We start from the raw sequence: 27,539 nt of genomic DNA, 5'->3' as shown, positions 1-27,539 counted from the left end.
CCCAGCAAGGCAGGGTTTTTTGTTTTGTTTTGTTTTGTTTTGTTTGTTTGTTTGTTTTTTAACTTCATTAAACATTTTTTCCAGGATATTATATCTGGATCAGCCAATAGGATGTCATCCATATAATGATAAATAATGGATTGGTGAAATTGTGAATTATCTCCAATGGCTGTTATACAAAAACTGACACAAAGTAGGGCTATTTAATATTCCTTGTGGCAGGACTTTCCAATGATATCTTTTTGTTGGGCGACCTCTATTGAAACTAGGTACTGAGAAAGCAAACCTTTCTTTATCATGTTCGTGAATTGTGAAAAAGCACTCTTTTAGATCAATCACTATGATAGGCCATCCCTTAGGCAACAAGGAAGGCAATGGGATTCCCGGCTGCAAGGAACCCATTGGCTGAATAATCTTTTTAATTGCTCTGAGATCTGTCAACATCCTCCTTTGCCAGTTTTTTGTTTTTGCTTTTAAATGACAAATACCAGAGAACTCCAAGGGCTGGTGGACTCCTCTACATGCTGAGCCTCCAGCTTTTACTGGACTAGCTGTACTAATGCCTGTAGTTTTTCTTTTATCATAGATCACCAACCAATCCAAATTGGTTGGTCAGTCAACCTCCTTAGTGGTAAGGCTGTTGGTGTATTGGCAGCAGTAGCTCCTAGGGGTAGAGCTAAATTGTTAGTCTCTACTATATCTTGTTTATGGATAGCCTGGACAGTCTGTAACTCCCTTTGATAATGTTCCCTAATTAATTTAAATTTTTAATTAGGATCTTGACCAGTTTTGTGGCTAAACACTGAATCTGAGGGGATATTAATTTGTGTTTCCCATTGCTGTAATAGTTCTTTTCCCCATATGTTAGTGTCTATATCAGCCTTGTATGGCCTTAATTTTCCTACCTGACCTTCAGGTCCTGTACAGCTAAGCCATCTGGTGCTTTGCTTTATTTGGGATAAAATCCCAACTCCTTAAAATTGGATGTCTATGTCTTGAGGTGGCCAACTTGAAGGCCAAGATTTTAGAGAGATAATGGTCACATCTGTGTCAGTGTCAACCATTCCTTCAATGTCAATATCGTTTACTAATATTCTTAGTTTTGGTCTCTGATCCTCTATAGAAGTTTGCCAAAATATTTGTTTTTGGCTTCCTTTTAAGTTTTTTGAGTTGTCTATAAGACTTGCCTCACCCTTGTTATCTAGTCTCGAAATGTATGTCTCTGAAGCAGTGATGTTTAATTGTTCTGAGGAAGAGAACTCTTTGTGCCTGCTATTGGAGCCTGAAAGTAGCCCCCCTGGGAGGGCTTTTTTTTTTTTTTTTGGTAGGGTGTGTTGCCCATTTGTCTGTTGTTGTTCTACATTCCCTAACCAAATGTTGGCCTCTTTGGCCACATCTTTGACATATTCCAGAAGGCATAGGCCCCCTTTTGGGATTACTTTGTTTTTCCCTGCAGTTGTTTCTGAGATTACCTCACCCACCACAATTAAGACATTTGAAATCTTGGGTCATCTCTAGTTCTCTAGTGGCAGCTTCTCTTATTACTGTCATACAGGCGAGCAAGGTCTAACATCAGCTGTACGTCTAATCTACTCATCTATTGATGCTGACTCTGCCCTCAGTGGTCTGATTACTTCCTTGCATTCAGCATTCACATTTTCAAAGGCTAAAGACTCGATTCTTGCATTTCTTGCTGCTGAATCTGATATACTCCTTTCCACAGCTGATGTTAACCTTTGTAAAAAGTCAGGGAAGGTTTTCTTGTGGACCTTGCATGACTTGAGAAAATGGTTCAAGTCTTTTCCCTGATTCTGCAACTTTGTCCCAGGCCTTTAAGACTGACAAGTGACACAGTGACAGAGTTTCTTCATCATATACAGCCTGCACCTCTACCTCAGCAAAGCAACCTTTACCAAACAGCTGATCTTAGGAAATATCTCTATTCCTGGATCTATTTTGTCATGTTATCTTCCTCGCCTCTTCTCCCCACCATGCAAACCATTGTAAATGTGATGCAGGTTCTAGTATTGCTTTTGCAATATCCATCCAGTCTTGGGGAATTACTCTATTTTCAATAGACCAAGAAGTCAGGATTTGTTTTACAAATGGAGAATGCCAGCTACCCACGACACCCCCCACAGGATCTTGAGACTTCTGGTGAGTGGAACACACCTTCTGCTCCAGTCCAATCGCGCGGGACCTGAGACTGCATTAGTTAGGGAAGCAGAAAACCGGCCTGAGTAGGGCCACAAGCCTCTTCGGTCTGACCAGCACAGGGATAGCTAGGGCGCAGGGTCAGCTGACACCCGCCAGCTACCCGCAACACCCGCCACAGGATCCCAAGACTTCTGGTGAGTGGAACACAGCTTCTGCTCCAATCTTTAAACAGTGAAAACGATAACAACTAACCCCAGAGATTACCAGATGGCGAAAGGTAAACGTAATAATCTTACTAACAGAAACCAAGACCACTCACCATCATCAGAACCCAGCACTCCCACTTTGCCCAGTCCAGGGCACCCCAACACACCGGAGAAGCTAGACCCGGATCTAAAAGCATATCTCATGATGATGGTAGAGGACATCAAGAAGGACTTTAATAACACACTTAAAGAAATACAGGAGAACACTGCTAAACAGGTAGAAGACATTAAAGAGGAAGCACAAAAATCCCTTAAAGAATTGCAGGAAAACCAGACCAAACAGGTGATGGAATTGAATAAAACCATCCAAGACCTAAAAAGGGAAGTAGAGACAATGAAGAAAACCCAAATTGAGGCAACGCTGGAGATAGAAACCCTAGGAAAGAAATCTGGAACCATAGATGCGAGCATCAGCAACAGAATACAAGACATGGAAGAGAGAATCTCAGGTGCAGAAGACTCCATAGAGAACATCAGCACGACAAACAAAGATATACAAAATCCAAAAAGATCCTAACTCAAAACATCCAGAAAATCCAGGACAAAATGAGAAGACCAAACCTACGGATAATAGGAGTAAATGAGAATGAAGATTTTCAACTCAAAGGACCAGCAAACATCTTCAACAAAATTATAGAAGAAAACTTCCCAAACCTAAAGAAAGAGATGCCCATGAACATATAAGAAGCTTACAGAACTCCAAATAGACTGGACCAGAAAAGAAATTCCTTCCGACACATTATAATCACAACAACAAATGCACTAAATAAAGATAGAATACTAAAAGCAGTAAGGGAAAAAGGTCAAGTAACATATAAAGGCAAGCCTATCAGAATTACACCGGATTTTTCACCAGAGACTATGAAAGCCAGAAGGGCCTGGACAGATGTTATACAGAAACTAAGAGAACACAATTTCTAGCCCAGGCTACTATACCCAGCTAAACTCTCAATTACTATAGATGGAGAAACCAAAGTATTCCATGACAAAACCAAATTCACACATTATCTTTCCACGAATCCAGCCTTCAAAGGATAATAACAGAAAAAAACCAATACAAGGACGGAAACCACGTCCTAGAAAAAGCAAGAAGGTAATCCCTCAACAAACCTAAAAGAAGACAGCCACAAGAACAGAACACCAACTTTAACAACAAAAATAAAAGGAAGCAACAATTACTTCTCCCTAATATCTCTTAATATCAATGGACTCAACTCCCCAATAAAAAGACATAGACTAACAGACTGGCTACAGAAACAGGACCCAACATTTTGCTGCTTACAGGAAACTCATCTCAGAGAAAAAGATAGACACTACCTCAGAATGAAAGGCTGGAAAACAATTTTCCAAGCAAATGGTAGGAAGAAATAAGCTGGAGTAGCCATTATAATATCTGATAAGATTGACTTCCAACCCAAAGTCATCAAAAAAGACAAGGAAGGGCACTTCATTCTCATCAAAGGTAAAATCCTCCAAGAGGAACTATCAATTCTGAATATCTATGCGCCAAATACAAGGGCAGCCACATTCATTAAAGATACTTTAGTAAAGCTCAAAGCACACATTGTACCTCACACAATAATAGTGGGAGAGTTCAACACACCACTTTCACCAATGGACAGATCATGGAAGCAGAAACTAAACAGGGACACAGTGAAACTAACAGAGGTTATGAAACAAATGGATCTGACAGATATCTACAGAACATTTTATCCTAAAAGGATATACCTTCTTCTCAGCACCTCACGGTACCTTCTCCAAAACTGACCACATAATTGGTCACAAAACAAGCCTCAACATATACAAAAATATTGAAATTGTCCCATGCATCCTATCAGATCACCATGGACTAAGACTGATCTTCAATAACAAAATAAATAATAGAAAGCCAACACACACGTGGAAACTAAACAACACTCTTCTCAATGATACCTTGGTCAAAGAAGGAATAAAGAAAGAAATTAAGGACTTTCTGGAGTTTAATGAAAATGAAGCCACAATATACCCAAACTTATGGGACACATTGAAAGCATTTCTAAGAGGAAAACTTATAGCTCTGAGTGTCTCCAAAAAGAAACTAGAGAGAGCACACATTAGCAGCTTGACAACACACCTAAAAGCTCTAGAACGAAAGGAAGCAAATTCACCCAAGAGGAGTAGACGGCAAGAAATAATCAAACTCAGGGGTGAAATCAACCAAGTGGAAACAAGAACAATTCAAAGAATCAACCAATCGTGGAGCTGGTTCTTTGAGAAAATCAACAAGATAGATAAACCCTTAGCCAAACTCAGTAGAGGGCATAGGGAAAGTATTCTAATTAACAAAATCAGAAATGAAAAGGGAGACATAACAGACCCTGAAGAAATCCAAAACACCATCAGATCCTTCTACAAAAGGCTATACTCAACAAAACTGGAGAACCTGGATGAAATGGACAAGTTTCTAGACAGATACCAGGTACCAAAGTTAAATCAAGATCAGGTTAATGATCTAAACAGTCCCATATCCCTTAAAGAAATAGAAGCAGTCATTAATAGTCTCCCAACCAAAAAAAGCCCAGGACCAGATGGGTTTAGTGCAGAGTTCTATCAATCCTTCAAAGAAGATCTAATCCCAGTTCTTCACAAACTATTCCACAAAATAGAATCAGAAGGTACTCTACCCAACTCATTCTATGAAGCCACAATTACTCTGATACCTAAACCACATAAAGACCCAACAAAGATAGAGAACTTCAGACCAATTTCCCTTATGAATATTGATGCAAAAATCCTCAATAAAGTTCTCGCTAACCGAATTCAAGAACACATCAAAACAATCATCCATCCTGACCAAGTAGGTTTCATCCCAGGGATGCAAGGATGGTTCAATATATGAAAATCCATCAATGTAATCCATTATATAAACAAACTCAAAGACAAAAACCACATGATCATCTCGTTAGATGCTGAAAAAGCATTTGACAAGATCCAACACCCATTCATGATAAAAGTCTTGGAAAGATCAGGAATTCAAGGCCCATACCTAACCATGATAAAAGCAATATACAGCAAACCAGTAGCCAACATCAAAGTAAATGGTGAGAAGCTGGAAGAAATCCCACTAAAATCAGGGACTAGACAAGGCTGCCCACTCTCTCCCTACCTATTCAACATTGTACTTGAAGTCCTAGCCAGAGCAATTAGACAACAAAAGGAGATCAAGGGGATACAAATCGGAAAAGAAGAAGTCAAAATATCACTTTTTGCAGATGATATGATAGTATACATAAGTGACCCTAAAAATTCCACCAGAGAACTCCTAAGCCTGATAAATAGCTTCGGTGAAGTAGCTGGATATAAAATTAACTCAAGCAAGTCAATGGCCTTTCTGTACACAAAGGATAAACAGGCAGAGAAGGAAATTAGGGAAACAACACCCTTCTCAATAGTCACAAACAATATAAAATACCTTGGCGTGACTCTAACTAAGGAAGTGAAAGATCTGTATGACAAGAACTTCAAGTCCCTGAAGAAAGAAATTAAAGAAGATCTCAGAAGATGGAAAGACCTCCCATGCTCATGGATTGGCAGGATCAACATTGTAAAAATGGCTATCTTGCCAAAAGCAATCTACAGATTCAATGCAATCCCCATAAAAATTCCAACTCAATTCTTAAACGAATTAGAAAGGGCAATCTGCAAATTCATCTGGAACAACAAAAAACCTAGGATAGCAAAAACTCTTCTCAAGGATAAAAGAACCCCTGGTGGAATCACCATGCCTGACCTAAAGCTGTACTACAGAGCAATTGTGGTAAAAACTGCATGGTACTGGTATAACGACAGACAAGTAGACCAATGGAACAGAATTGAAGACCCTGAGATCAACCCACATACCTATGGTCACTTGATCTTTGACAAGGGAGCAAAAACCATCCAGTGGAAAAAAGACAGCATTTTCAACAAATGGTGCTGGCACAACTGGCGGTTATCATGTAGAAGAATGCGAATTGATCCATTCCTATCTCCTTGTACTAAGGTCAAATCTAAGTGGATTAAGGAACTTCACATAAAACCAGAGACACTGAAACTTATAGAGGAGAAAGTAGGGAAAAGCCTCGAAGATATGGGTACAGGGGAAAAATTCCTGAATAGAACAGCAAAGGCTTGTGCTGTAAGATCGAGAATCGATAAATGGGACCTCATGAAACTGCAAAGCTTCTGCAAGGCAAAAGACACCGTCAATAAGACAAAAAGACCACCAACAGATTGGGAAAGGATCTTTACCTATCCTAAATCAGATAGGGGACTAATATCCAATATATATAAAGAACTCAAGAAGGTGGACTCCAGAAAATCAAATAACCCCGTTAAAAAATGGGGCTCAGAACTGAACAAAGAATTCTCACCTGAGGAATACCGAATGGCAGAGAAGCACCTGAAAAAATGTTCAACATCCTTAATCATCAGGGAAATGCAACTCAAAACAACCCTGAGATTCCACCTCACACCAGTCAGAATGGCTAAGATCAAAAATTCAGGTGACAGCAGATGCTGGCGAGGATGTGGAGAAAGAGAAACACTCCTTCATTGTTGGTGGGATTGCAAGCTGGTACAACCACTCTGGAAATCAGTTTGGCGGTTCCTCAGAAAATTGGACATAATACTACCAGAGGATCCAGCAATACCTCTCCTGGGCATATATCCAGAAGATGTTCCAACTGGTAAGAAGGACACATGCTCCACTATGTTCATAGCAGCCTTATTTATAATAGCCAGAAGCTGGAAAGAACCCAGAAGCCCCTCAACAGAGGAATGGATACAGAAAATGTGGTACATTTACACAATGGAGTACTACTCAGCTATTAAAAGGAATGAATTTATGAAATTCCTAGGCAAATGGATGGATCTGGAGAGCATCATCCTGAGTGAGGTAACATATTCACAAAGGAACTCACACAATATGTACTCACTGATAAGTGGATATTAGCCCAAAAACTTAGGATACCCAAGATATAAGATACACTTTGTTAAACGCATGAAACTCAAGAAGAACGAAGACCAAAGTGTGGACACTGTGCCCCTTCTTGGAATTGGGAACAAAACACCCATGGAAAGAGTTACAGAGATGAAGTTTGGAGCTGTGAAGAAAGTATGGACCCTCTAAAGACTGCCATATCCAGGGATCCATCCCATAATCAGCTTCCAAACGCTGACACCATTGCATACACTAGCAAGATTTTGCTGAAAGGACCCAGATATAGCTGTCTCTTGTGAGACAATGCCGGGGCCTAGCAAACAGAAGTGGATGCTCACAGTCAGCTATTGGATGGATCACAGGGCCCCCAATGGAGGAGCTAGAGAATGTACCCAAGGAGCTAAAGGGAACTGCAACCCCATAGGTGGAACATTATTATGAACTAACCAGTACCCCAGAGCTCTTGACTCTAGCTGCATATGTATCAAAAGATGGCCTAGTCGGCCATCACTGGAAAGAGAGGCCCATTGGACTTGCCAACTTTATATGCCCCAGTACAGGGGAATGCCAGGACCAAGGGGTGGGGGTGGATGTGTGGGGGACTGGGGGGGAGTGTATTGGGGACTTTTTGGATAGCACTGGAAATGTAATTGAGGAAAATACCTAATTAAAAAAAAAAGAGAAAAAAAATAATCTTGGACAAAAAAAAAAAAACAAAAAACAAAAACAAAACAAAACAAAAAAACGTGGCAGTGGCTCAGGATATACATGAAGGTAGTAATTGCATGCCAGTCATCCACCGTTATTGAAGGTAGCTCACTGAAGACATGGAAATATTCCTAAATAGCCAAGGAATGTGATTTGTGGGCCATTTTAAAAGCAATTTCTCATTAGTTCCTTGCCATTATGTTTCATATAACATTCAGATACCAAGTGGAACTTTCCTAAATTCATTTACGGAAACTTCTTTGTTCACAGTGTTGGACTAATGGACTTGCATGCTTTAATCCCATGTGTATTGTGATTGTAAATGCTCAATAAACACAGGCCACTGTTCATTTATCAAGAAAAAAAAAAAACAAATGGAGAATGCATTCCAAAATTAGTGACACTTTCCTTAAATTTCCTCAGTTCTAACACATCCACGGGTTGCCATTCAACTTCCTAACAAGCCTGTGGATGATCATCATCTGGAAGTCTTTGTTGTATACTAACCGGATAAGCTAAAGTTTGTTTTCTAATAACCATTTGTTGGTTTTCTCTAATTTTATCTTCTCTCTGAGTATTTTCCTTAACTGAGATTTTAAAATTCTCCCCTTAAGGTCTGTGTCCATGCTTCATATCTCTCCTTTTGCCGCTCCTCCCATTCTTTGAGTTCCTGTATTCTTTGCTCAAAGTTCTGCCTCCACATTTTAATTTTTTTTTATTTTGCTATCCATTTTATTTTTGATTGATTAATTTTAAAAGGTTATTCTCCAAGTCTTGCTTCCAATCATTTTCTCTCTGCTGCTCAGTTTGATCTGTGAGCTGTTGTCCTTTGTTCTAGCATCTTTTCTAGCTAGAACATTTTCATCTATCTGTCTCTTATTCTGGTCTATAATTTCCTGTGTCTTCAACTCTAGTGTTTCCTCTAGGCCATGTTGCCAAGTCTTAAATTTTTCTTTCTGTTGTTCATTTTGCTCTATAATTACCTGTATCTTCTGTTCTAGGCCCTCCTTCCACAATCTTAGCTCCTCTTTATGTTGTAATTCTGACATGGTGGCATCTGCCTTATGTTGATTTAGTAAATTATCCTGTAGACTTTGCTTCCAAATTTTATCTCTATCTCCTTGCTGTTCAGTTTGATGTATGAATTGTTGAATCCCCTTTTCTAGTGTCTCTTCCAGCTCCTGTCTCCAACGTTTATTTTTTTCTTTCTGTTGCTTATCTTGACCTATAAAATCCAGAACCTTTAGTTCTAGTGTTCCCTGTCTTCATCTAGGTCCCTGTCCTTTGAGAATAGTTCAATACCAATAAATGACAAGGTGTCTATTTCCTTTAAATCCATCCCTGTCAAACCATTTAGAATATCATCCCTTAAAGCCCAAGAGGTATTTACTGTGTTTCTTATCTTTAAGTATCAATGTATGATGCTTATTACCTGATCCAGAGCCCTTTGTACCTTTGTCTCCCTCTGTGTTCAATTCAGAGTCTGGCTGTCCATGTCCTTTGTAGATGCGGAGGATACGGGGAAGCGAACACAGAAAGGCTCTCTCAGGCGGGTGTAGATGCCCCAATCAGTTCACTGTGTCTGCCCAAGTCCAGCTCCAGGATGCAGTGCTGCCCCTGGTGGCAGCTGTCTACCTGGGGCTTGGGGAGGGAGCCTCTCTGCAGTTCTCTGTAGGCCCCTCAGACCCAGTCAGCTTTCAATCTACACACTGCTGCAGCCTAGATGGCTGCCCCAGCCTTGAATTGGGGGTGAGGGGAGGGGCAGTGATCTTTTATCTCAGGTTAGTTGAGTTCTAATTGACGCCATTTTGTTTCCGTAAATCTCCAACCTCAGTACTCCCAAGCAAGGAAAATGCAACTCAGTTGAATATTTATAAACTGCACATCCATATTGGGCAGATATGCCTCTACAGCACTTTGCTTCCCAGCTATGAAATCCCTGCTACTTGCAGTTTCTCCAGGCCATGCGCTTCTGCCCCATCTTCCTTCCAGTTCTCCCCTTCTGTCCTTGTTTGCAGGCTCCTCAAATTCCTCCTGGGCTCTTCTTCTTCTTGTCTTGCCTGGAAAACCCGCCTCCTCATTTTCTGCCCAGTGATTGGCTATTTTTCATCTTTCTCAGCCAATCAGATAATTAAGGGAAATTCCTCTACAGTACCGCCCCTCAACAAGCCAGAGTGTTGGGTGTTGTGGTAATTTCTTACCCTGATAAACCCATATAAAGAACATATAATCTAATTATTATATTTATAAGCTATACGTCTAGATCGGGCAGATCTATCACTATATTGATTTATTCCCTAGCTATGAGATCCCTCGTTTGTGTTTTTTCCAGGCCATGTGATTCTGTTCTACCTTCCTCCTCCTCTTCCTCTGTTCTCTGAGATCCCCTGTCCCACCTTTCCCCTCCACTGCCCGATCATAGACTCTAGCCTTTATTTGACCAGTCAGAATGGGGAGAAGGTTCAGTGAGGTGACCTGAGTGCATGATCTACTCCTGGGGCAGCTCCTCTTGAGGAAGTAGAATTAACATCAAATACAAACAGCAGCAGGGCAACCCGCTCCAGCAGGGCAGTGTCCTGTTTATCTTGATGTTTCCAGTGGCTAGAGGACAATGAGCAAATCCTTATGAGATAGATAAGGGGATGGGAAAGAGAAGGCTTATCTCCTCAGTAGGGATAGGCAACTCTGAGAGGACAAATCTTCTGGAGGGTGCCTCCTTTAACAAAGGAAAGAACTTGAGAGTGATACACTAGACTAAACAGGAGCAGTGGACTGCAAAAAGCAGAATGTGTCTCAAGTGAAAAAGTGGAGAAGGCCCCTTATCTAATCATCGAGAAAGCCCAGCGGCCTGAGGACCGCGGCCCCTGTCCTCTCCTCCAGAGACCGCGCTTCTTACCATCGCTTCTCCTTAACAAACGGCTTGGTTTCTGTTCTTTCTGCTTTGTGCATGTGCTGCCAGTGAATTGTGCATTCTCCCTAGCTTCCTGGTCTAAGGACCTACAGGCTGCCTGATGGCATCTCTGTTCAAGCCTGGTCTCAGGATTGGTGCGCCACCTCAGCTGGAGAAGGGTATGACTCACCTGAGAGTTGTGTTAGCCCGCTTCACCTGTGGCACTTGACTGACAAAAGGTTTGTTTAGCTCACAGTTTGGAAGGATAAAGTTTGAAATCAAGTAGCTTCAATTGCTTTGGGCCTCTGATAGGGCAGCACACTACAGCAGGAGTTTCTGTAGGGTTAGACTGCTCAGGAAACAGGGAGAAAGAGGAAGGAAGAGACCAGAGTTCCACAGTCCCTTCACGCTCAGACTTCAGAAACTCCTATTCTAACCTCATTCTTAAGGTCCACAGCATTCCCATAAGAACCGTTAGGGAACATTATCCTTAGCAGAGCAGATGGACAGGCACCAGTGATGTCTAGCCAGACCTTTCTTTTCACAAAATGAATAGCATATTCATTGAATAATGTTTGAATGGTAGAATTGAGTGAGATTTTCCCCCCCTCTTTTCTCAGTTCTGAAAAACCTGTCTTTACATTAAAGTCTCATCTGCCTAAGGAAGAGAAGACTGTCAGTCGAAGCCAGCTTGTTTTTGAAAGGCAGTTCCGAGCCTCAAGGCTCAGCCAGGATATCAAAGAGGCTGAAAAGAAGAGTCTGGTAAGCTGAGCTCTGGGAGTGGGGCTGGTTGGGCGAGACTTGCAATACCCACTGTGCAGGGAGCACCAGTGCCAGTGTGGAGCCTGGCAGAGCTCTCCCTCACAGGAGAGACAGCAGCCAGAGTGTGGAGTGAAAAGGTAGAGGCAGCAGGGAGCACTCACTGTGCTGTGAGATGGTGGGGAGCCGGGGAGCTCAGATCCTCTCCCTGAGCAGAGAAGAGACCCAGAAACGCAGCCTATGTGGGTCCCTGAGTCTCACAAGTGCAGATCTGTCTTTACAAGGTGAGGGCCAAGAAGGCTGGCCAGAGCTGGTTCACCACTAACTTCAGCTCTCCTCCTTCCCCACCCTTCATCCTCTGACATTTTCCTACCGTTCCATACTCATTACAGTGAAAACAGACCAAACATTTTGTTCTCAGCCCTGCATGAGGGTGCACATCTGTGATCCTGGCAGGAGGATAAAAACTTCTAGACCAGCATCTAGAGAGATGAATTAGCTGTTAAGAGCACTGGCTGTTCTTTTTGAGGACCCAGGCTGATTCCCAGCACCCACACAGGGACTAACAACCTTCCAGTTCCAGGAGATCTGATGCCTTCTTCTGGCCTCTCTGCATACTGCATGTGTATAGTACACAGACACATATGCAGGCAAAACACCCATACATAGAGCATTTTTTAAAATGAAGAAGAATTTGAGCCAGCCTGGACACATAGCAAGACCCTATCTCAAAACACTACCACCAGCAGCAACAGATTTATTCTTAATTCAATTATAATAGGAAATTTTAAAAATGAAGTGTATGAGAAGGGATGAGGCACAGGGAGCTCTTACAGATTTTACAAAGGAATTTTTTCCGCATAGATTTTGCATACAGGGCTAACAATTGCTCAGGGTCTTGGCTCCTTTCTCTCTGCTTCTTGTCCTCTGCTGCCTGCGGCTTAGAGCGCCCCACCCCAACCCCCAGGACTGCAGCACAGAGTACACAGGCACCGCCCGCCTCTTCTGCAGGCTGCTTCTTTCACCTCTGCCACGTGCTGAGAGCCAGGGCGGCTCCTCTCTAGCTTGAAACTCAGAAATTGTTGCATTAGCTTTCTTTATTCTTGAGAATTTCATACACATTTACGATGTTTGAAATATCATATCTACCCCATATTTCTCCCAACTCCCCCCAAATCACTCTCAACACAGCCCCTTCTCAAATTCATGTTGCCTTATACCTCTCTTTTGATAAGCCGCTACGTGCAGTTAGTGCTGCCCACATTCGTACGGTTGTGGGGCTATCCATAACATGTGGGGAACCTACCACTGTTAGCACATTAAAGCAAAGAAAAAGATTCTCTCTTCCTTGGCAGCTGTGAACTGACAATACTCCTCAGTAAGGCGGGGGGGGGGGTCATGTGATCACCCCCACCCCACCATCTATGCCAGAATTCTTGCTGGATTGACTAAGTGTTATAGCTGCTGAGAGTTCATTTTAAGGCAACGGCCATGCTAAGTTCACAGTTCTCCTTTCCATTATCACACACACACACACACACACATACACTATATATATATATATATATAGAGAGAGAGAGAGAGAGAGAGAGTGAGAGTGAGAGACAGAGACAGGGAGACAGAGAGACAGAGACAGAGATGTAGCCCTGGCTGTCCTGGAACTCCCTATGTAGATGAGGGCTGGCCTCAAACTCACGACGACTCGCCTGCTTCTGCCTCTCTAGTGCGATGACACTTGTGGCTCTTAGATTCTACCCTTCTTCCTCAGCGTCCTCTGAGCCTTGGTGGTAGTTGATGGGGCATGGAGAATGGTGCCCTGTGTAGGGCTGAGCACACAAATCTCTGTTCTCAGCACATAATCAAATGTTTTGTGACCCAACTTATACTCAGTTGTGATAGTCTCAGTCTCTTTAGAAACAAATTCTTCCTTCAGGCAGATCTAATCTTGAGATTTGAGACAGGCAGTTGTTAACTACAGAGCTCACACTCAACAACTGTGTTACCATGTTACACATAAGTAGCAAGAAAGACCTCCTAATGCTTAAGTCTTTGGTTTTTGTGTTGGGCCTTGCTCCTGTGATCCTCAATCATTGTGGTCCATGAGCTACAAGCTGGACAGGCCTGCTGGGATGGGAGTTCACTTTTACACAGCCGACTGTCTGTGTGTCCCCACCTCTCTTCACTCTCTCCTTTGCTGTGTAGAAGCACGTGTCTCAGGTCCTAATGTGGATTCTACTGTCATGGTGGAAGAGGCTCCATGCTGCCACTGTAAGATTTAACAAACAGGAAAGTGGTTTCCTTTTTCTTTTTTTAATATGTTTTAAAAGATCTGTTTACGTTATGTATGGCTGCTCTATCTGCATGTACAGAAGAGGGCATCAGATCCCATTGCCGATGGTTGCTGGGAGTTGAACTCAGGACCTCTGGAAGAGCATTCTCTCCGCCTGAGAGAGTGTTTTAAATGCAAGTGTATTTTCGGTTCATAGACCAGGAGTGAGTAGATCTGCAGGTTGGCAGACTTTCCCCCCTTTGGGACCTTGGGGTCTATGCCATCGTCAGTACTGGCTTCTGAGGACTCATCCCAGCTAATGTCTTTATGTGGGACAGGATGGAAGGCAGTTAAGTTCTTTTCTCTTAGGACCCAGTCATATGACTGTCTCTAAATGTAGGGTGCAAGGTGCTGAGGAAGGCAGCCCCCAGAGGGTCTCAACCCAGTGGAGGGGATTGCTTTGGGAACAGTTAGTCACCTCTGCCATACCAGAAAGGTAGGTGGAGCCGAAGCAGTGGAAAGGCTTATCTGTGAACTGCAGAAGTGAACAAAGGTAAGGCAAGTAGGCTAGGAAGCTGTCTGAAAGGTAGGAGGGCTAGGTGTGAGGAAAGGCCTGCAGGGTCCTTCCTCTTGTGGGGGCCTGCTTAACCGACACATAGTCCCTGCCTTCTGTGAACAGGTTGTAGGGACTGGACCACAGAGGCCACGCTCCTGGGCGGCAGCAGATAGTATGCCGGGACCATCACTGGTCGGAAGAAGAGTGATGACAGCCGAGATCCTGGGGCAGCATCTGCTCTCCCTGCATCAGGCAGCCAAGTCAGGCCTCCAGTGGCCATAGAGCTTCACCCCTTCACCTCTTGCATGCAACTGCAAATACTGACGGTGCAGCTTTTCTCTAGGTAGGAAGCTATAGCAAGAAATATCCAAATAACAGCAGCTAGATTTTTAAGTTCTGGCTGTGATCTAGGACGTCTGTGTGGTGTTTTTGTTTCATTTGAAACATTTAACAGCAAGACAGCTTTATCACCTCCCAGTATTTGGTGCTCAGAAGGGCTCTGTGCCTGGCTTGGGGGCAGTTCCCAGCTCAAAGGTATTAGACTTTATTCCAGTTCAGTCCTGCTCCTGTTCCAGGGCACACTCTCCTCACAGATACTCAGGCGTGGCAGTGGGAAACAAATCTGTGTGTTGCCTCTGTGGGCACTGAAGGGGCTTGACAGGAACTCCTCACCAAGGGGAGACTTCTAGTTGTATGAGGGCTATCTGCTTCCTGATTGATATCAGGAGTCTCCTCATATCCTCTAGAAAGTTGGACTCACATTTCAGTGGGGAAGAGAACTTGACCTCCTCAGAGGCAGATCTGGGTCACTGGGTGAAGAGGACAACTGGAGTTACTGGCTGTACCCTCTCTGGTTATCAAAGTCATCTGACTCAGATCCTTAGGGCTCCTGTGTCCTAAATCTGGCCAAGATATCCTGATTGTTGAGTGACAGGGACACAATTCTAGTCACACTTGCCCCAGCGAGGATTAAAGTCCCTACAGGGAAGAGTAGGATTAGTGTGTGGCTGTAGTTATGAGGGACCCCAGAGCTTTAAACTTGCTGTATTGCCATGTCATACTACACACAGGGCTGTCTGCAGCAACTCTCCCTGACTTCAGTTGCATCTTGATTCAGCACCAGCAAAACATGCTCTCCAAACCCAGGAAAGCCGGGGCAGGCTTGCTCAACAGGCTGTGCCTGATTCTTCAAAGCTCCCTGTAGATATGCATGATGCTGGTTGTTTCAGTTCTAGGTAAAGGCTCTTTTCTGTTTTAACCAGCGGTGCTGGGGTCAGTATCTGGAGTCAGTAAGGGATGAGTCTTTAAAATCAATCTGTATATGCTGAACTGTGTTCTCAAGGGAGTAGGCCAGTGATTATATTTAAATAAAAATGGGGAGAATGGAAGAGGCCTGAGGTACTCTCTGAGTTGCTTGGAAAAAGATGTTGCCCTAGCAGTCCAAGTGATCCTTTCAAAGGATGAGGATTTTGTGTTCAAAACTTAGTTAAATATTTTAAAAAGTTGTATTTTAGTATTGACAGGCCAAGCCAGCAGTATGGCTATGGCTCTGACAGGACAGGAGACAGGATGTGATCGAGACGCTGGAGCTGCAGAGCAACAGATGTGCAGCTAGTCCTGACCTTTGCCCTTCATCCTTCCTGTGGGTCACCCCTTTGGTTCAGACAGGCCAAGCACAGCTCCTATCCACTCTACCCACCCACAAAAGCCACCAGTGAAATCAAGCCCCAGAAACCTGACAGAGATGCCCACAAAGTCCTGGGCAAGCTAGTAGAAGGGTCAGGCAGATCTCTTGGCCCCACCTCACCCCATCCTTCTGGTTTCATTATAAATAACTTCGGAAAAAGTAACTGTTAAAAAGCTTTCCACACAGAGAGTCAAGCTTTGAAAGGACTACATTCATAAACTTATACTTTTATTCTCTTTCTGTACATTGTTGGCAATGATAAAGCTTAAAGATGCATGTTCTATGAAATATGCAAAACAAAGAATTTACATAAATAATTTATACTTAAGAAAATTAAAGTTGAAAAATATCCCCACATTATTAGAGTTCACAGTATATTTAAAGTACATCAAGCTTTCCTCCTTATATTCAAACTATAATATTTCAAACTATATTGTCTTAGCAGAGAGTGATAACATCTAGTCAGAATAAAACGATCAAGTTTCTATTTATCAGTGCACAAGTGGATGCTATTTCAGTATCAGGCTGCACAAGCCCCAAGGCTGCAGCATTTCATCTCAGCCCTTCACCTCCTGAGTATGTGACCCAGCAGAGGTCACACAGTGTGGAATGGGTCCAACATCACCAACTCCACAGTGGACAGATTTGCCAAGTGGTAACGTCCGGTGGTCTGATGCCTCATTTCCACATAATACTTTTATAGCCCTGAAAATGGAAACCCTGGCATCTAACACAGCTGAACAGGTTAACACTAGTACAAGGCACTGTGCTGTGGCATTTGTTTAAAAGATCATGTTTGCATAGATTGCTAGCAATTTAGTGTGCAATAAAATACAGGCCCAGCGAGTGTGGCTGTTTGATGGATGAAGCCATGTGATGCTCCTCTGTCCTGGGAGAGCAAAATCTCTGTTTAGATCCAGCCTTGTGGGCAGCTCCCCTGGTTCTGGCTTCTCCAGGCCTCAAAGGAGAGTTTTTTGTTCAAAAAGTTGCAGGTCAAAGCGGACCCAGACTTCTCCAGTGGGGACTTCGTGCAGTAGTAGTCGGCGGGTGGTGGGGCCTTTGCTTTCCTGTTCTGTTCGGATTTTTGCCACTGGAACTTCAGTACGACCCAAGAAGTCTGGGGAATAAACATCATGTGAGCATCAGATATCTTTGTTCCCATTAAGATCTAAACACCCCCAAGCAGGAAAGTGTGCAGTAGCATTTAGACAACTCTCATACACTGAGTGAGCAGCTGTTTGCTCAAGGATCTCTGACACCAGCAGTGGGCAGATGTCCAGTGACAGCTGCCTATCTGGAATGCTCTACCCACCCAGGACTTGCCAGTGTCTCCCTTCTGTACACAGGTAGTGCCTTATGCACACAGAGGCCATGTTCTTCCCCAAACACCCACCTCCTGCTGACACGGGCCTGTGGGTGTCATGGGGTATAAGTACATCTTAGGACCTTGGGTGCAGACTCCAGATCCCAGAAAACTGGGAATACCTTTAGGCCTCCGTGCCAAGGTATACTTACCATCTGGAGAAAACTGGTCTCTGTCAAACATAGTGAGACACAGAACGTCCTGGTGAAGATCCTTGATGAAGAACTGGCAGTTGAAGTTCCACTTGGGATTTAGTGTGTCCTGCAGGGTCCTGGTGGTATAGCTTTGGGAGCCCATGCTGATTTCACAGTATGGATTACTTTTCCCTGCACAGAAACAGCCCAAGGGCACACACAGGGTGGTAAGTAGATGGGGAGACCATGGCAGGGTCTGTAGGCTGCTTCACCAGAGACCGTGGCAGGAAGCACCACTGCCTGGCAGGTTGGTTACCTTAGAGTCTAGCAGTTGTATGGCCCCATGTTCCCAGTGATGTCACAATCTTGGGGAACAAGTGTATGTCCTAACAGCAGGACTGTTCCCCATAGGCTTGGCCAGGGACCTGTGTGGTATACCTGTGCACTCTCGTGCAGTAGCAGTCAAAACGGTAGGTGCTGGTTCTTATTGGGAAACAATGAATGATATTGGCCCAATACATAGTTTATCAGGGTTCTAGCACACCAGGGTTCTAGCACATCTTTACCCTTTAAAGACTATCCATTACTCCATGTTCTAAAGAGGTAAGGAATAGGGTGCCACCACATCTGTTGAATAAAAGCAGCACTTACCGTTTGGTTTGCAGGCTTTTAATTCTGTAGCTTCAATGACATGCACCATCAGACGCCCAATACCTGAAGACTTTTGAGAACGGGCTACAAAAGAGGAAGTGAGTCGTGTTACTCTGAGAATGTAGACAACCACCACAGTGAAAAAGCAATGCTGTAGGGCTTCTGTCTGTTCTCACACACTCTCTCTGATGCTGGACATGGACCCCCATGCTTCTTAACCACGCTCTGCCATTGGCTATGCTTCCAGCTCCTGATGTGTGCCTCTCCAATCAACTAGAACTGTAGCCCTGGACTAACTCCTATAACCTGCTAGTGCTCTGGCATTAGCAGCTAGAATTCGTTCCTCCTCCAGGCTGTGTTGCCTACTAGGGATACCTTTCTGGAATCCCTTGCCCATCAGTACCCAGCTCATCTTTCAAGATCCAGGCTAGTCTCAGTCACCTCAGCCTCCTTCCCTCTGAGTACCACTGGCCTTGACTGAGAAACCCTACAACCTGCTATGCCTGACATTGATGCACCCTGTTTGCCTCTTCTGCCAAGGAGGAGCCACTGTGTTGAATGGACTGCTTTATCTAGGTGAAAATGCCTATGAATAGTTATATTAATATAAAATGCATGCAGTTTGTCCAGTACTTTGTTTTGTTTTGTTTTGTTTTGTTTTGTTTTTCGAGACAGGGTTTCTCTGTGTAGCCCTGGCTGTCCTGGCACTCACTTTGTAGACCAGGCTGGCCTCGAACTCAGAAATCCGCCTGCCTCTGCCTCCCGAGTGCTGGGATTAAAGGCGTGCGCCACCACGCCCGGCTGTCCAGTACTTCTTGCAAATAACATTTGCTAGTTACTTTAGCAAATGTTAGGCATGTGCTAGATCTTTATACAGAGTATATTTAATTCTATAATTGCTTTACAAGGTAGTTCCCATTTTACAGATGAGGAAAACTGGGTCTTAGGACCATGTGCTCCATTCTCAGGCTTTTTAAAGACAGGGTCTCATTGTAGCCCAAGCTCTCAGCCTTGAACTTGGAATCCTCCTGTCTCAGGGACCCTTTTTGTTTTTTGTTTTGAGACAGAGATTGAGAAGCCTGACTGGCCTGGACCTTGCTATATGGACCAAGTTAGCTCTGGACTTACAGAGGTCTGCCTGCCTCTGCCTCCAGCGTGGCGACTAAAGGTGTGTGCCGTCACACCTAGGCCAGAGCGTTTAAACTGCAAGGTTAAAATGTAAGCATCAGATAACAAAGTGTGAGCCACTCATCAACATTTCAATTATATGTAAGCACTTCGTCTTGGTGAGCGCGTATTTCATGATTAATCTATTGAGAAAGGTTCTTGAGATGTTTAATGCAGACAGGGTGAGTCCTGTGGTCTGGGAATGTGCAGTCTTCTCACCTTTTTTCTTTTTTAAGATTTTTTAAAAAAAATTTTGAGACAAGGTATTGTTAGGTTTCTCAGGATGGCTGGCCACAACCTTGAGGCCTCTTGCCTCAGCGTCAGTGGGGTAGCCTGGTCTACAAGCAGTGGTCCATTCCCCAGTGTCTCATGTCTCCACCATGGAGAATGCCCTTGTCCCCTGAAGGCAGAGCCTGGCCTTACTGACTCGGTAGGCCCCAATATGCACACCACAGGGCCTGGCACACAGCACAGAACTGTGTCTGAAGGATTGTACCCATGGAGAATGCAGAACACACACAGCGAGAAACTCAGGAAAACCTTGATTTGCACTTTTGATAAATTAGGAGATGATTATATGTTTTATGAAATGATTCAATCATTGATTTTTTCAATAGCAAGCTTTTAAAATAGTATTCAATTAGGAAAAGGCAATTTTCACATACCTTCAGGAGCACAGAACAAAATAAGGGGAACCTGAATAAAAACACACAAAGAGCTTCGGCTTCAGCAGTGGAGCCTAAGTGGGAGCACTGAAAGGGAGGAGGTCAGGAGGGGAGGCCAGCCTGCACTGGGAGCACTAAGAGGGAGGAGGTCGGGAGGGGAGGCCGGCCTGCACTGGGAACACTGAAAGGGAGGAGGTCGGGTGGGGAGGCCAGCCTGCACTAGGAGCACTAAGAGGGAGGAGGTCGGGAGGGGAGGCCGGCCTGCACTGGGAGCACTAAGAGGGAGGAGGTCGGGAGGGGAGGCCGGCCTGCACTAGGAGCACTAAGAGGGAGGAGGTCGGGAGGGGAGGCCGGCCTGCACTAGGAGCACTAAGAGGGAGGAGGTCGGGTGGGGAGGCTGGCCTGCACTAGGAGCACTAAGAGGGAGGAGGTCGGGAGGGGAGGCCGGCCTGCACTAGGAGCACTAAGAGGGAGGAGGTCGGGAGGGGAGGCCAGCCTGCACTGGGAACACTGAAAGGGAGGAGGTCAGGAGGGGAGGCCAGCCTGCACTAGGAGCACTAAGAGGAAGGAGGTCGGGAGGGGAGGCCAGCCTGCACTAGGAGCACTAAGAGGAAGGAGGTCGGGAGGGGAGGCCAGCCTGCACTGGGAACACTGAAAGGGAGGAGGTCGGGTGGGGAGGCCAGCCTGCACTAGGAGCACTAAGAGGAAGGAGGTCGGGAGGGGAGGCCGGCCTGCACTGGGAGTACTAAGAGGGAGGAGGTCGGGAGGGGAGGCCAGCCTGCACTGGGAACACTGAAAGGGAGGAGGTCGGGTGGGGAGGCCAGCCTGCACTGGGAGCACTAAGAGGGAGGAGGTCGGGAGGGGAGGCCAGCCTGCACTGGGAACACTGAAAGGGAGGAGGTCAGGAGGGGAGGCCAGCCTGCACTGGGAGCACTAAGAGGGAGGAGGTTGGGAGGGGAGGCCAGCCTGCACTGGGAACACTGAAAGGGAGGAGGTCGGGTGGGGAGGCCAGCCTGCACTGGGAACACTGAAAGGGAGGAGGTCGGGTGGGGAGGCCAGCCTGCACTGGGAGCACTAAGAGGGAGGAGGTCGGGAGGGGAGGCCAGCCTGCACTGGGAGCACTAAGAGGGAGGAGTTCGGGAGGGGAGGCCAGTCTGCACTAGGAGCACTAAGAGGGAGGAGTTCGGGAGGGGAGCCCGGCTTGCACTGGGAAGGTGGGGCTGGCATTGCCATGGGGGCCAAGGATGCTTTCCAAGGATCCTTTAGGGCACTGAGCTGGTGGACGGCCTGTCCTATGAACAGAGGACACAGTGTGACTCCTGCTCAGGAGTCAGTTGTGACTTCAGAGGATGGAGAAGTGAAGTCTCAGGGCAGTGCAACCCTAAGACAGCAGCTCTACTTGGGCCTTGAGAATGGGGAGCTTCCTGTGGGGAAGGCCTGGCAGCTGCCTGTGACACAGCAGTGGGAGACAGCAGGGAATGGCGCTAGGCGATAGGCAGGGTTGGGGATGAACCCTAGTTTGGGGTAAAAAACTCCTTAATTTGAGAGGCTAAAAGGAGGATGCTCAGGCAGGGGGTTGGCACTGTCAAGAGAGGAGGCTAATGGAGCCTCTGCAAAGGACACACAGGCCTGGGAAAGACAGCAGAGCTGCTGCAGAGGACTTGCCTGGAATGCTGGGACTGCAGAGAGGAGCCATAACCCACCATTGAGCTGATATGTGCCATGGAAAGGTTGTCTGATGGACACAATGCTCAGAGGAGGGTAGTCGCCCAGCAAGACTGGAGAAAAGAGCTGAGAGCCAGATGAAGCTGCGTAGAGGAGCCTCAGGATATGAGGAAGTCGGGTGGGGAGAGTGTGTAGGCAGAGGAAGCTGGAGCAAGGACTGGGTGGGTTGCTAGTGTTCGTGAAAGTGCCATCTATACAACAGTGGGGGAAAGATGTGGAGAGAACCTCGTGTGCCCCAGCATGGTGGGGCTGAGGTACTGGAGGGCTGACTGGGCCTAGGGTACTAGGTGCTGGAGGCCAGGAGGAGGCAGAGGCTGAGAGGACAGGGGCAGAGTGTCATACCCAGCAAGTGCAGTCAGGTGGGACAAGACATGCCCCAGCAGGGGGATGTTGGTCAGAGTGGAGGGCAGGGGCAGGAACAGCTGGCTACACAGAGCAGGCAGGACCTGCATTTGGTCCCATAGTGAGAGAGCGCAGGGCAGTTTGGAACAGCTGCTATGGGAGGGGCGGTACCCAGGCTCTTTTGCTGCGATGTGAATCCATTTGCCAGGCCTTACTGCTGGTGCAGCAGCTGGTGTCTCTAGGACCAGACTCCAGTCGGCCTATACCACTTGGCATCTGGTTCCCACCCACCAGGACACCAGCAGGTACCTTGGTAAGCCTTTTCCCGTTTCTTCTTCTCAGTGTCGATGTACTGCTCTGAGGCACCCTTGATCTTCTGGACCCAGGCCGTCCTGGCAGAGAAGCGGGGTGGTGCTCATAAGGACTGCCAGAAAGCTCCTGGTTCAAGCCCAGCCCCAGCTCCATGCCTCCTCTCTCTTGCTGACCTCAGCTTTAAGGTCATTTAACAGGTTCTCAGTCACACATCTAATCTAAGTCCAAGTGACAGACTGACTGCTAATTAAATCTGAGCTGAGGCCTTGTAAAGATAGTTTGAAAGCAACACAAGACCCTTGTGAGGGACTGGGAGCCCAGAGCTAGAAGAGACAACCACACTGATGGCAGCTCAGCATGGCGGGTGGTTACCAAAGAACTGTGTAGAGGGACAGCAGTGTTCCCTGGGACCCCCACTGGAGGGAAGCATGGCAGGTGGGCACATGGCAGGGAGAGCAGCCACCTGGCCAAATGCAAGTCTCTGGGATGCACATCTGCGGGGTTCAGGTAGCTCCCAAGGAGATTTTAGTGGAGACCGGGCATTTGGGGAGCTGCCAAGGAGACAGGAGGCAGGTGACTGTCAGGAGGCAGCTGTGTGACTAGTATGTATCTAAGCTGTAGCCTACTGTGGAGCTGGGGAGGCTGGGGTTAGAGTTGGTAGGACTTGATCATGTGTGGAGCTGGACTTATGGCACTGGAGACAGGCCACATGATGAGGACTGACCTCTCGTTGATGTTGTCTGTTCGGAGTGTGTACACACGATCAATGTGGGAAATGTGGAAGACGGGCTCATCGCTGGAAGGGTCTGTGGGAAGTTTCACCAACACTTCATTCAGGAAAATGGGCTGAAAGAATTAGGACCAAAATAGTGGCTGTGAGATAGGCCACACCACTTACCCACCAGGGAGTTCTTTTAAAAGTTCTGAAGGGAGAGGGGTCTGATGCCCAAGAAGAAAAGCAAGCCTGGATGGCAAAGTAAATACCCAGTGTTGTTGACACTAAGCTGGGGACAAGCTCAGAGTGCCCCTGCTGCTGCTGTGACCGGCTCTCTGCACACTGACACCTGGCTTGGTGACTCCAGTTAGAGAGAGAGCAATGCTGGCTGTGGCACAATGCTGTGCTTACCAGGCTCCTTCCCCTGAGAACTGGGAAAAGCCACTGCACGGTGGCCCCTCGTGAGGCCCCATCTGCTGTGGTTGGCACTCACCGTTTTGTACATTCGGAACTGAGCACTGGACTTGGAGCTGAAGAGCTTCTCGTGGCCAGAGGTGGCGGCAAACTGCCTGACCAGGTAGGTGAGCAGCAGGAAGTCGTTGAAGAGGAAGGCGTGCAGCTCCTTATTGCTCTTGGTCTTGTACAGCTTCCCGCTGTGCAGAAGCTTCCGGGGGCCCAGGCAGTTGGTGAGGGAGTTGAAAATAAGTTGCTTGAGAGAGAAGAAAATGGCACTTTGTAAGTCTGGGCACAAATGATCCCATTGCCTAGAACCTGAGGTGGAATTTTCTAGGTGGTAATACAGTTAAAATTACCCACCTTTCCAGAGAAAATATAAACAAAAACTTTCCTATTTATTACTGCTTAGAATTCCTACTGACCCTGTGAAAAAAATCAATAGTTGATTCTACTGATTTCTGCCAGTAAAATTCAAAAAACTCCCTACAAACACCCGGATTTGCCTCTTCCCAAGGCAGGAAGGCAACCCAAGGTGTGTCCTGCAGGGCAGGATGGTGAGCCCACACAGTCAAGTGTGGTCTGTCCATGCTAGGGGAGGTGTGGTAGACGTTCCCTACCCAGAGCCTGCCGAGGACGCCCAGCCCGGCTCACAGCCTCACCTCTGCCAAGCCTTCGCACTGCACGTGTGCCTGGATCCACTCCAGCCGGTCTGAATTTTCCTTCTCCCGGACTCCCTCGTTCACCTGAGAGCACAGCTCCTCAGCGCGTTCAAGGGCCAGCTTCAGGGAGGAGTGGTCAACATGACTCTGTGGAGTGTTCTCCAGGATCTGGAAGACAGTGGGCGGGCGTGTCATCTGGGTCACACCATGTCCTGCTGCCTCAGGGGAAAACCCCCAGTGAGGGAAGCAGAGTCCCACAGTCCTTGTGGGGACAGGAACACTGTGGATCTGACGGAGTCTCAGTAATAAGCCATAGGCTAACAGGTACCTCAGGTCTCCCCAATAACTTGAGTCATGTGTTTTTTGTTTGGGTGGTTTTGATTTTCTGATCTAGAGTCTCTGAAGTACAAGCTGGCAATAAATCTACTATATTGCTTTATAAACCCCCTGATCTCCTTAGAAAGCATTTTGCCTCAAGAAGAAAGGCTGGCACCCATGGTTCTGCTACTGGTGACTCTGGGTTGATGATGGCTTCACAGTTTGAAGAGGACCTTACCCCTCCTACACCACAGGCACACAGCTCCTGGGTGCCAGGACAGCTCCTGTGGTGGGGATGGCATTAGATCCCACTTTTATCTAAGACATCAGCCTTTAGACTCCACACACAGGAGCCTGGGCAGGGGGCAGAGGGATCTCTGAGCAGCCAGGTGGGTGAGACCACCCAAGGGTGGGACTCACACTTCGGATGAGCAGCGGGTAGCGAGTGATCCTCTGCATGGGCTTCAGCAGGAAGCTGGAGAGGGGCATCCCTTTGCATCGTGGGTCTGATGCCAACTTCTGCAATACAGAGAGAGGCCAGTGAGGAAACATGGACATTCTGGCCCAAACACTGGCCTAGACTTCTTTTAATGGCAAGATCTGAAATGGCACATGTCAGGTTAGCAGCAGGAATCTCTCAGCTCCTGAGGCCAGCCTGGCTCCTTTGCTTCTAGAGCAGCTCTTCCCTAGCCCCCCGCTTCGGTCTTCATCACATCCTCCCTCCATCTTCTCTCAATGTAGCTGCTGCCCCAGGTCAAAAACTAGAGGCCCAGCATCAGGAAGCAGTCACTCTGTGGAGTTCTGTCAGGCCCACATTACACTTCTCAGTAGGTCTTCCAAAGGCACCTTCTCAGTCTCAACATACCTCCCAGGAGGCCAAATTCCCCCACAGGAGCCACATTGTCTACCTCCATTCCATATCCTCTCCACCCACACTCAGCCCTCACTCCCATCTGCCTGGTGCCCTCCTCAGCATGGCTGCCACTCCTGCTTTATCAGAAACGACTGAAACCGACGGCGCTGTTTACACGTGCCTGAGACATTCATTTCTCAAGACCCAGGCAGGCTTTTCTGTGGCCACTTTCCCCTGGGACACCTCCTCCTCTCTGTGACTCTCCTCTGGGCACCAGGTCATATGGGTGAGCGGGCACATCATGCTTTAGGTGTCTTCCATCAGACTGTCATTACAGTAGTGGCCTCTTGGCACAGAGGCTGAGGCAGTACTCCAGGGTGGGCGCCTCTGAGGTCAGGGCCTACAATGACTGAGAAGTCATTTACTCCACTCATGAACAGGGAAGATTGTCCTTTTGGTTTTTGGATAGACCTGCATCTACATACTTTGCTATAAAGTTATCTTCATACTTTTTATTTCTGTTAAGAAGTAGTATTTGAGGGCTTGGGTTGTAGCTCAGAGAAAGAATTCTTGCCTAGTGTGAACAAGAACTTTGGTTTAGGTCTTAGCATCAAAAAAAAAAAAAAATTTAAAAGTGAACACTTTGAGATATAATATTTTGATAAAATTTACTTTTATTTAATGTTTTCTTTGAAGTACTAGAGATGGAACTCAGGGCCTATGTGTCAGGAAATCACTTGACTGTTGTTATGCCTCTAGCTCTAGATGTTGCTTTCCATTTTACAAAGTGTTTACTTATTATTTAAGTATGTGTGTATGTATTTTTATTCTGTGTGTCTGTATACAAGCCACATGTGTGTGGATGCTGTAGAGGCCAGAAGAAGGTGTCTGGTCCCTTGGAGCTACAGGTAGTTGTGAGCTGCCACGTGCTCTTAACCACTCGGCCTCTCCCCATCCTGCTCATTGGGTTTTTTGAAACAGATTCCTTTTATATAGCCCAGGCTGGCCTTGAGTGTATGTTTTACTGTGCCTCAGCCTCTCAGTGTAGGGATTACCGGCATGTACAGCCATGCCTGACTTAAAAACACAGCACTGCATTATGGTAGCCAAGGGTAAAAGTTAAATGCTGCGTGGCTGCAAGGAGCTTGACAACGTATTACATCGTCATGCAGCTGTGACCATATTCGTAACTACAGCACGGAGCCAATCCTCTCCTCCTCCATTGGCTTCTAGAAGCCCCACTGGCATCCATGCACACTGCTGCTGTACGATATGCACAGGGTCAGAGCTAAGCACTTGTGAGCTGTCAAGTGGGCACTGGGAATTGAACTTGGGACCCTCTGGAAGTTGTTGGGAAGCAGATAAAAGAAAACATCATTTTGACTTCAGACTCCATTTTACCTAAGCTGATCAACTTCCTTTCTAGTTCCCCAAGACATACCTGTTGTCACCCCCCTCTCTAAGCAACAATAGTTCCCCAAGACATAATGCCTGTTCCTAACAACAGAAAGAACAAATGAATTTGATTGGTTAGGCAAAAACACATTGGATGTCAGCTGACAATGGCAAAACACTGGGGAAAGCCCCTAATCCCAGAGTGCTGATTGGTAAAAACTCTAACTGTAACTTGACACAGGTGCTTGCAGGATTTATGCTTCTGAGCCCTGCTTCAGCCCCTGTGCAGGATGGCAGGAAGAAACAAGGCTCTCTGGTCCTTGTCTAGTGGCCCTGGTGGACCAGTGACTACACTTATGTGGTGGGAGTAATAAAGATTTTGCTGTTCTTGAGCCAGCTGGTGTTTTCTCTCCCCTTTCCCATGGTGCGTAACAACGTGGTGTAACAGAAGAGGGCCCCATTACTTTTTTTCTTTTTATATACTTTCATTTCCTTCAATCACAAAGTGGTCACCTAATTATTTAAAGTTCTA

General features: G+C 46.1%; 2 protein-coding genes and 1 pseudogene across 6 annotated transcripts in view; 1 reads left to right on the top strand and 2 right to left on the bottom strand.

Annotated features, from left to right (window-relative positions):
* The window catches only part of Fam228a (family with sequence similarity 228 member A), a 32,720-nt gene extending 14,065 nt beyond the window's left edge, over nt 1-18,655 (top strand). For all 3 annotated transcript variants that reach the window (XM_021179437.3, XM_029484954.2, XM_029484952.2), the window contains 3 exons: nt 11,602-11,743; nt 14,689-14,908; nt 18,415-18,655. In XM_021179437.3, the coding sequence (XP_021035096.1) occupies nt 11,602-11,743; nt 14,689-14,847 (301 nt within the window). In that variant the 3' untranslated portion in view covers nt 14,848-14,908; nt 18,415-18,655. The remainder of the gene's footprint in view (nt 1-11,601; nt 11,744-14,688; nt 14,909-18,414) is intronic.
* LOC147001091 (uncharacterized) lies at nt 8,446-11,040 on the bottom strand (annotated as a pseudogene).
* Nucleotides 16,460-27,539, bottom strand: part of Itsn2 (intersectin 2) — a 122,570-nt gene continuing 111,490 nt past the window's right edge. For all 3 annotated transcript variants that reach the window (XM_085830183.1, XM_085830182.1, XM_085830184.1), the window contains 8 exons: nt 25,180-25,278; nt 24,442-24,609; nt 23,820-24,035; nt 23,336-23,457; nt 22,609-22,691; nt 18,401-18,484; nt 17,768-17,941; nt 16,460-17,369 (listed from right to left, as the gene is read on the bottom strand). In XM_085830183.1, the coding sequence (XP_085686309.1) occupies nt 17,212-17,369; nt 17,768-17,941; nt 18,401-18,484; nt 22,609-22,691; nt 23,336-23,457; nt 23,820-24,035; nt 24,442-24,609; nt 25,180-25,278 (1,104 nt within the window). In that variant the 3' untranslated portion in view covers nt 16,460-17,211. The remainder of the gene's footprint in view (nt 17,370-17,767; nt 17,942-18,400; nt 18,485-22,608; nt 22,692-23,335; nt 23,458-23,819; nt 24,036-24,441; nt 24,610-25,179; nt 25,279-27,539) is intronic.

Source organism: Mus caroli, unplaced genomic scaffold, assembly GCF_978045245.1.
Source record: "Mus caroli unplaced genomic scaffold, Mus_caroli_1 scaffold_14, whole genome shotgun sequence".
Lineage (NCBI taxonomy): Eukaryota > Metazoa > Chordata > Mammalia > Rodentia > Muridae > Mus > Mus caroli.
Note: the sequence above shows the minus strand (reverse complement) of the source record. Positions and strands in the feature narration are given on the sequence as shown.